The sequence below is a fragment of the Alligator sinensis genome, unplaced genomic scaffold (genome assembly GCF_000455745.1).
Source record: "Alligator sinensis unplaced genomic scaffold, ASM45574v1 scaffold31_1, whole genome shotgun sequence".
In the NCBI taxonomy this organism is placed as follows: domain Eukaryota; kingdom Metazoa; phylum Chordata; order Crocodylia; family Alligatoridae; genus Alligator; species Alligator sinensis.
In genome coordinates, this window is record NW_005841884.1 from 4,350,694 (window position 1) to 4,360,417 (window position 9,724).

Below are 9,724 nucleotides of genomic sequence, written 5' to 3' on the forward strand. Positions count from 1 at the left end.
GCAGGAAGCTAAAAATCAGGAGCCAAAATTAACTTACTGCCCCTCTAGTCCCCCCCCATGTTTTTTGTATATTGCACAGCAAACTGTTTGCTGCAGGAGTGAGTGAAGTCATTCATTGAGTGTCCCTGGTGGGAAGCTAATTACTAAAGTAGTCATAGCATACGCTGTATTTAATACTTCAGTGAAATGTTTAGGCTGATTAGATGTTTTTCATACGAAGTTTCAGTTAAATCAATTCTTAAGTCTGTGGGTTTTTTCTTTTTTCTTTTGTATGTTAAGACTGGTTTTTTACGTGTGCGCAAGAGGTACCAGACTCGATGAGTTTCCATCGAAATGTCGGAAAAGGCAGGTCAGAACACAAAAGCAAAGGATGGGAAAACAAAGTATGCAACGCTCAGTCTATTTAATACTTACAAGGGAAAGTCACTGGAAACACAGAAAACCACAGGTGAGTAAATTGAATTGACTTATTTTTGTTCTGCAGCTATCACAGTTTTAATTGGTCATGTAGCTATGTGACCATTGAAACAAAGCAAGATATGCCAAATTTATTATAACAAGCTGGTTTGTTACTATATGGTTAACTGTTCTAGGTGTAGAATGACTTGGTTACTTTTAATATAGCATTTCAGTGTTGGGAGTTAAAGTATTTCCAACCCAGCAGAAGTTAGAATACTGCTGAAAGTTTTTATAAATACCATGTTCTCAAAATATGGTTACAGTTTATATTACCTGGTTACTTCTAGTCCATAGTACTACAGTAAAATAAACAGTTGAGGGAAAACAGTGACTTTGACTATACCTTCATCTTTAAAATGGTTGAGAGCCTTCAGCTTGAGGGGATTGCTCATGTCCCTTCAGTGTGCAGTCCACTGAATACTTCTTTTGAATTGGAGTAAATTATTTGATCCAAGTCATAAATCTGCTTAGTCTTTGAATCTCTCTGGATTTTGATTGACTGGTCCCTCAAACATTTCAAAATATTTTTAACAGGATGTATTTATTAATGGTGTATCATGAAATTAAGACAGCTGATTGTCTATAATTTATTGACCCAAGAAAAACTGGGGCCCTCTGATCCAGTTTCATTTTCATTCTGAGAATGCCAAAGATAACCATTGAACCTCTTTCTTTGAGAATTATTCCAGTGTGATGGAAAGCAAATGTTTTATAGCTCCCCACTTCAAAATGATGTGAGACTTTTTCAGTGCAAGGCAAGGAGCCTGGTGGGTGATACCTTTTATTGGACCACCTGTATAACTGGAAGAGACATAGATGAGCTTTTGGATACCACTGTACCCTTCCTCACTGGTACCCAAAGCCAGTCTGTCACTCCTAGCTCTGCATTAGGTCCAATAAGAGAGATCACCCACAACAATCTTTAGTCTTAATACGCTTATTTGGGACCATCATGACCACATCACCTTCCTGACATTACCATGAAACGTCAAGACATTTTTCTTAGTAAGAGACAGCTGTCATAAGTTTTTTGGTTTTTTTTTATTTACTTACTTATTTTGTACCTGTTTCTTCTGACAAAATATTTTTTTGTTCCAAAAGCAGATACTTTGAAAAAAGTGAATTTTATGGAAAAATAACATAATTTCCCTGCCCCACCCTTTTAATCTATATAGTTGCCACACGCCATGGATTACAGAGTCTGGGAAAAGTTGCCATTTCTCGGAGGATGCCTCCCCCAGCTAACCTTCCTAGTCTTAAAGCAGAGAACAAAGGCAATGATCCGAATGTAAACATTGTGCCTAAGGATGGCACAGGATGGGCTTCTTCTAAACAAGAACAGCATGAGGAAGAAAAGTAAGTTTATAACAGTGGCCAGTAGGTGTCACTTACTATAGTTTGTTACAGTCTTATCCTACAGTAGAAATCTTTTTAAAGATACAGGAAAACTGAATGAATTGATAGACTTCTGTGTCAAACCTCAGGAGTGCCAGAATATTATAAAGGAAATGGTATTATAATGACTGTCAGTGGGGTGGCTTTTTACTAGTTGAGGAACAGTTTGAAAAGAAACTCATGCTGAAGTCAGCATGCCAAACTATGTTCCAAATGAAAAGATGTTGAAGGCATTGAATTTTGACAGAAAGAATCTAGTCTTCTTGTCTATACTTGGTCATAGATTTTTGTCCTTCTTGCTAAAGCCCTGAAATAGGGATGTAATGCTGTTTTTAAAAAAGGCCATTTAACCTCCTCTAATTGCATCAGTTAACCTATAACACAACATCTCAGACATGGCTCCTGTGGTAGTATTTCCTGGTTCCTGGGCCCTTTGGGGGCAGGAGAGAAGTGGTGGCAAGCCTCCTGACAGCACAACCTGTGAGAGTGTGGCCTGGGAGGGAGGGAGCACCTGTGAACCAGCAGCAAATTGCTTAATTAGCTAGTCATTAGGCTGCCCACTGTTTTCTTTATTAACCTCATATGCTGTGTGTACTAGTCCCCTTCCACTCCCGCCTGCCTGCTCTGCTGCCTTCCTGTTCTTACTAGAGAACTGCATAGCTTCCTTCCCCTGCCCCCTACTCCCTGCTGGACTGTGCTCTTCCCCATGCTAAACAGCAACTGGTAAGCTGGAACCAGTTATCACTGGGCTTACCGGTTATACAATTAATCCATTAACGTTTCACATCCCTGCCATGGATGGTGACTGGTCATAATTTTGGTCAATTCAGCACTGCTGTTAGAGCTTAAGGCACGGGTGGGCAAAATGGCAGATCTGGCTGGTGGCCAGACTCCATTTCCCAGCAGTTCCTGCCCATGTCACTGTGACAAGTTTCCATGGAGACCCCAGTAGTGGCAGTGCCATGACAGTGTGGGGTCAAGGTTTCCATAAAGATTGGCCCCAGCAGCTCTGGCTGGGCGAGGAGCTGCTCTGAGGCCGAGGCTGGGATCTTGCGGTGGTGATAGCATGGCCTGCAGCCAGGGCATGTAGGCAGTGGATCAGCCCTGCCCCAACTCCAGACCATGTTGTCACCATTGCAGGATCTCAGCCCTGTAGCAGCCCCCTTCACAGCTGCTCACCCTGTCAGCACTCCTAGAGCCGGCAGCGGCAACACAGACTGGGGCAGCTGGGAAATGGAGTCTGCTGGGGGCCTGATCTGGCCCTGGGGCTGGACTTCGCCCCGGCCTAAGATGATTGAAACAGCTTTTTGTTCTACTGTTTGTTACTACACTTCTATTTAATGCTTGTAAAAACAAGAAATCATGCAAGGTTTTTCTCTTTTGTGTTTTTGTCATCCCTTTAGTGTATAGCAAAGCAATAAACTTAACATACATACGATGAGGCTTTGTCCCCAATCAGCGTGGGGGAAAATGTTCCTCGTCTTACATTCGCGTACAAGAAAACCTCATAAAATGCCTCATTAAAATGCTGCCAAAAGCAGTATGTGGTCAGTAATGGAAACCAACTGTGAAGTTGATTAAATGCAGCCAACACTGAGCAAGCCTGCAAAAACACACGGCCTATAGTGGGCAAACATACTGATGACAGCCTACAACAAGGATAGGTTAGTTCAGCCTGCCTGAATAAGATATGTGGTAATGCCCATTGAGCATTGTTCCCCTTAGCACTGACTCTTTTTCAAGTCATGGTGTGCCATTGCACTGAATACATTTTGATTTCCTCTTCACTCTCACAGTTTAGCTGTGCCTTTGTTTTCCTACTTCCAGTGATTATTGTTTTTTCACCACCTTTAAATGTCTGTCTGGTGAACATCACCAACCAGGGCCCCAAGCAATTCACCCAGAATCCCCATCGCCCCTTCAGCCTATCGTATATGATTAGTGTGCCCCCCTCCCATGAAATATTGCTGAACCAGGTTGCCTTGTGCCTCACCTGCGTATTTGAAGGATCCCAGGATTCCTGACAAGAACACCTAGCTGTAGTCATGGTCAAGGGTATGTTAATTAGCACATGGATCCTTTGTGGTGGATAGCCTGTGTGTACACACATACTGCTGAGCTGCAGGGTCACCATGGCTTGAAATGCTGTTTGTGCTGGGGCCCAGCCCAATGAACTATATGGTAAATGCTGGCCCTTCTGGCTTTGGACTAACATCATGCATAGTTTGTACTATAAGTAGGTACAAATGTGCTGCTTAAAAGTGTGCTTATGGAGTACATATGCTAAAACTTGTAGCAGTTTCATTTAAAAAAAGAAAGTAAAATGCATCAATTCTGGATGAATTAAGTCTGTGGATACTCATAGTAATTTGCCTATATGTAGCTTACTACAGGCAAGGTTGTTTCAAAGTTAGTGTTTTTGCATTTGTCCCTCATTTCCATGTGCTTAGGGAGAGTAGAGTCTGATGGTAAGGGGAGCTGGGGGCAGGGAAAGGGATTGCAGGGGGGAAGAAGGTGGAGGGACAGAGCGCAAAGGAGCTACCTGACCCCCTGCCAGATTTATTTTCCCTGCTGTAGTAGTTGGAGGGGGACAAATTTAAGGCAAACCTCTAATGATTAGATTTGACACCTGGAAAATCATAATACGTTTTATAAAATTTCCATATCTAAAATCTAATTATTGGGGTTTTTTCTTTGTATTCAGGGTCATCTTATATTTGAGTAAATATGATGACTGCTAAGGGCATGGAGACACACAACACACAATGGTTTCAATACAGTTTAAACTCGAGACAGACAGACATACAAGCCTGTTAAACTGATTGAAAGTCACTTGGAACAGTTCAAATGCACATGAAAATTTTGTCATTAAATACTTTTGAAACTGTCCCTCAACTACTTAAAATGTATTCTTATTCAAAGGTCTCTGCCACTTCAAGTATTTATTTTTTGCTCTGGTGTCTCATAGGGCCCTTTAGATTTCCTCCAGAGTAGTAACAGGGCTCAGGTGGATCCTGTAAGCCTCTTGAAACATGAGAAGATAAGTTATTTTTGTTTTAAAACCAAGAGAGGCTCAAAGAAATTAAGCATGACTGTTTTTGAGAGACTCGGCTCCTTTGAGAAGAAATATAAGGGGAAGAATGACAGCAAATGAAAGCTATCATTTTTTTTCTTTTTTTTCACCTTTCCAAAATAATTGTGAATTAACTTTCTAATCAATAGAACAATAAAGGAGAGAGAAACAGTGTTCTTAGGAACATTTCTGTTGTAAGGTGCTTGCAATCTCATACTTTTCAGTACCTTTATAAATTTACTTGGCTGACATTGGGAACTTAGTCTATTTTACTTTTAAATATAGTTTTGTATGCCTTTTCTGGTTCAGTCTCCATCTTCCTGTGTACAAAACATTTAAATAAAGTATTAACATCTCATCTTTTGTAGCTGTTCCTTGCATAACCTCAAAACTGACAGTCTTAACACAAGTTAACTGACCCTGGCTCTTAATTACTCTGCTGTTTTTTCTTCTTGCTTAAAAAAAAAAGTGAGAGAGGGGGCTAGGTGTGAGAGACTTACAAAGTACTTGTTTTTACTTTCAAGTAGCATACAACTTTTAAATATTTTGTTGCACAGATAAATAGTTGATACTGAGAAGAGACAGTTCTGTTCGATAGAATGTGCTTGAGGCCATGTAGGGTTATTAACTTCGGGGGGGGGTTTTAACCACCTCTTCTCTTCCCCACTATGCATCCCCATGCCAGAATGTTGAGGCAAAGCACAATACAAAAATAAAATAAAAATAGGTGTATGACTTGTTCTGTTCTGGAACTTCAGTTTCTGTCATTCATAGGGGTTAAGGTTACATGTCTGACCACCGTTGCATCACAGATCCCTAAATATTTTCTAGTTACCTTCCATATTGAGCCCAGTAACCTGTACTTGACAGGCATACCTTCCAGAAAGATACCGTATCTTTATTTGAAGAGATTGAGATGAAGAATCTATCACTTTAGTAGCTTGTTCCATTTTTAATCAACCCAGCTTCACTTGTTCCTGACTTCCAGTTTGTCTGACTTGAGCATCCAGCCATTGATTCTTTCTCCTGTTACCTTACAGTCTTGTAGTACCTGTTACTTTCTCTCAGGAAGGTGTATATGCACCTAAACAAAGGATCTCTTGATTATTTCGCTTATGAAAAAATTAACTCCGTGTCTCACTAAAGTAATTTTTTTTTTTTTTTTTTTCAAATCCAGTTTAAGCATAATTTTTTGTGGCTCGTTTCTGAACCCTTTCCAGTTTTTCAACTTCTTTCTTAAAATGGGGTTACCAGAACTATATACAATGTTCTAGTATCATTTTCATCCATGTTTTATATGGAGGTGAAATAACCTTTCAGCTCCTATTTACTATTTGTTACATCCTTAGATTGTTAATTCTGTTTAGCTGAAGCATTGCACTGGGCATTCATGTAAAATTCTCTACAGTGTAACTCATAAGAATTTTTTTGGAGTCGCTGCTTTACAGTATTCAGTCACTTTAAGAACTGGTTGCATTCTTTGTTCCAAGATGGTATAACTTCATTTGGCTGTGTTAAAATGTATTTAGTTTAAATAGGCCAAGTTTTTAACACCAAGTTGCACAGATCATGTTGGCTAACCTATCCTCATTTACTTTTCCATCAATCTTTGCAAGAATTACAAATTTTATCAGCAGTAACTTAAAGAATCCTTTGTAATTGATCTCTATGGAACACCACTCAAAACACCTTTGTTGAAGAATAATTGTCTGTTCATAGCCACTCTGAGATCTGTGCACCAATTTGTAATCTCTTTTAAAGGCCGCTGTATAGATATTGTACAGCACTAATTTTGATCAAAAGTGTCATGCAGTACCAAGACACACACCTTTTGAAATATTACATTTATGCAGTTAAAATCTCTAAAATACTTCAATATGTAATCTCAGAGAATGACATGAAATCTATTTGGCCAGGGTAACTGTAGGTCTGCTCTCCCTATTGGTACAGACCATAGCAACAAGAAACTAATTATTTTACTAGCTTTTAATTGAATCGCAGCAACTTTATAATTATTACCTATGATTAATTTCTAGCAAACTGACCTATAGTTAACCTGGCCATCCATACTGGCACTGTATTAGCATTAGTCTCCTGAAATTTTTATGCTGTTTCCTGATTTATTAAAAATAAACATCAGTGAACCAGAGGTTTCCATTGCCAGCTGGTTAAGCATTTAAGCACTCACAGTGCAAGTTTCTTGACCTGTTTATTTATAAATATTTGCCATGGTAGGTATTCAACACTCTCTTTTGAACTAAAGGAATAGAAAGTATTATGCTATCTTGTAATTACAGCCACATTGCTCTGCATCTTTTGAAATGCAAAGGAGGGCTATTTATTGCACACTTGGTTAATACCAACCATCTAATAATGGGCCTATACATTTGTTAAGATTTCTTTTGAAATCTAATGCACTTTAAATTGTTGTCTGATCCCTGATAATACTGGAATTTTCCTGTGTCTTTTTAGGTTCCTTTCTTGATATTCTGTGACCTCAGAATTTTTAATTTGATATACAGTGGTCTGCTATCAATGTTCTGCCGTTTATAATTTCTAATTTACATTAATTGCCACTTGTTTTCCCTCTGTCCTTTTTTCCCTTCGTTGCTTCATTCACCTCGCCACTCAGCAAAATAATGTCGTGTGTCGTCGTACCCCCCGCAACCTATACCCTACCACAGTCCCCCCCCCCCCCCCCCCCATCATCCTTTTCCTTGATTGTGGATTTGTATTGTTATGGCTTTAATAATTCCTACAAAAATATCCACTTTTTCCTCCAAGACGAATCACTGTTTTCTTTAGCTTTAGGAAAGTGGCTCGTGGAAGTACCATCTAGGTATCTTCACATTCTTCAGAGCTCTTAGTTTATTGTCACAGGGAAACAGAATAAATTAAAAGTCTGGACAAAATTGCTCGTTCTCTCCTCAGAACAGATCTTCTGAATCCATGAAGAACAGTTTGTTTAATTTTTAATCTTTTCTTTTAATTTCAGACCGCCAGAAGTGCCACCAACACAGCCAAAACCTGCACCACCACCTCCTCCTCCTCCTCCACCAGAAGCACCTCCTGTTGCCAAATCGTGGGCCAGTACCAAGCCAGGTGGGCAAGGCGATGGTAAGTGATGTTAAAAGTGGAGGAAACCTGAGCTGGCCCAGAGGCCTACTAGCTGTGCTTTGCACTCCTATGTGGGAGACCTGGTTTCAATATTCTTTTGCTCCTAGTCTCTTGTTGCCTGGGTCAGCAAGGGCTAGGAAAGTTGTGGAGACAACTTTTTTGGTCCTAAGGTGAAGGAGTGCCTTGTCACTCAAGTGAACCTCCTAAGCACCTTGTCAGCAGTGTTAAGTGACTCAAAAAGAAATTGTATGGTCTTATATTTGGTAGTAAGGAAAATAATGGCTATGATAGGAGACCATGAGTGTGGCAGTCTTAAGGACAGGGGAGAATCTTCTGGTTGTGCAGAAATATGTGCAAGTCTTGCATGGGGAAGGGAAATGGTAAACATTTGGTCCAGTTACTAATCATGCATTGGTTATCACTAACACTTATCTGGAACCGTGACATTTACCAACTTGTTTGGATGCATGTTACAGCATAAGGGGTGAGGGGCGGTTCTAATTTTTACTTGATAGAACTTTTAAGTCTCAAAATATTGGCACATGTAGTTTTTCTGAGAGAAAATTAAAGGGTTTTTTAACACAATATTAAAAAAGGTAAATTATTTCTATGGGTATAGGTTATTGGCACAGAAAATTAGCCAGTTGTCTCTGACTTCAAGATGTACTTAGTACTGCTGTGCAAAATGGCACTGTTCTATTTTGATGGAACAGCGTTTTCTTTCGAATTTCGTTTAGATTCGAAACTGCTGTTCCATTTCGTTTTATCGAAACAAGTTTCACTGTTTCAATGCTGTTTCAGCATTTCACCTGTAGGCTATAATGGGGAAGCTCGAAACAGTCTATAACTTTGTCATTTCTGGCCTGATTTGGATGAAACTTGCAGGAATGGTAGCCCCTTCGGAGGGCATGAAGTCTGCCAAGCTTCAGGGAGATAGGTGCAAGGGTTTTGGGGAAACTGCACCTCAAGTCTTGAAAGCAAAAACCTCATTTCACATGTATGTGTTAAGCCACAGCGGGGTCAAAACTGCAGGCTTGCTAGCTCCTGCTGAGGCAGCAAAGCCTGCCAAGTTTCAAGGAGATATAGGTGCAGGGGTTTGTGGGAAACTGTACCTCAAGCTGCGGACAAGCAAACCTCATGACATGGGTGACACTGTTTGTTAAGGCGCAGCAGGGTGAAAGCTGCAGGCCTGCTAGTCCTTGCTGAGGCCACAAAGCCTGCCAGCTTTCAAGGAGATGGGTACAGGGGCTTCTGGGTTCTGGGGCCCTGCACCTTTGGCTGCTGAAAGCCAAACTCGTGGCATGGGTGCTTGTGGGACTGTCTTGGGGCATAGGGGGGGTGAAAACTGCAGGCCTGCTAGGCCCTGTTGCGGCCACAAAGCCTGCTAGCTGTCAAGGAGATAGGTGCAGGGGGAGTCTGGGTTCTGGGGCCCTGCACCTCTAGCTGCTGACAGGCAAAACTTGGTGGGGGGGTGTTAAGGTACACCCTCACTCAACTGACACCAAGCCAAAAAGCAGGGCAGTTTAAACAGTGCTGCCTTTTATGCAGTTTTTCTATCCCGCCCCCCGAGCACTGGGATTGGAAGAGGCCTCAGGAAAGGATGATGGTCACAGGCCAGCTACATGGTCAATAATGAGAGCGGTCCTCTTCTTCCCCCCCCCCCCCCCTCCCCCCCCCCTC

The 9,724-nt window shown here is 41.0% G+C and overlaps 1 protein-coding gene across 14 annotated transcripts in view; it reads left to right on the top strand.

Annotated features, from left to right (window-relative positions):
* PRRC2C (proline rich coiled-coil 2C) overlaps positions 1-9,724 on the top strand; it is an 81,624-nt gene that overhangs the window by 2,868 nt on the left and 69,032 nt on the right. For 13 of the 14 annotated variants that reach the window (XM_025196786.1, XM_025196790.1, XM_025196793.1 and 10 more), the window contains exons 2-4: positions 280-448; positions 1,635-1,815; positions 7,923-8,044. In XM_025196786.1, the coding sequence (XP_025052571.1) occupies positions 334-448; positions 1,635-1,815; positions 7,923-8,044 (418 nt within the window). In that variant the 5' untranslated portion in view covers positions 280-333. The remainder of the gene's footprint in view (positions 1-279; positions 449-1,634; positions 1,816-7,922; positions 8,045-9,724) is intronic. The other variant, XM_025196789.1, reaches the window with a different exon arrangement.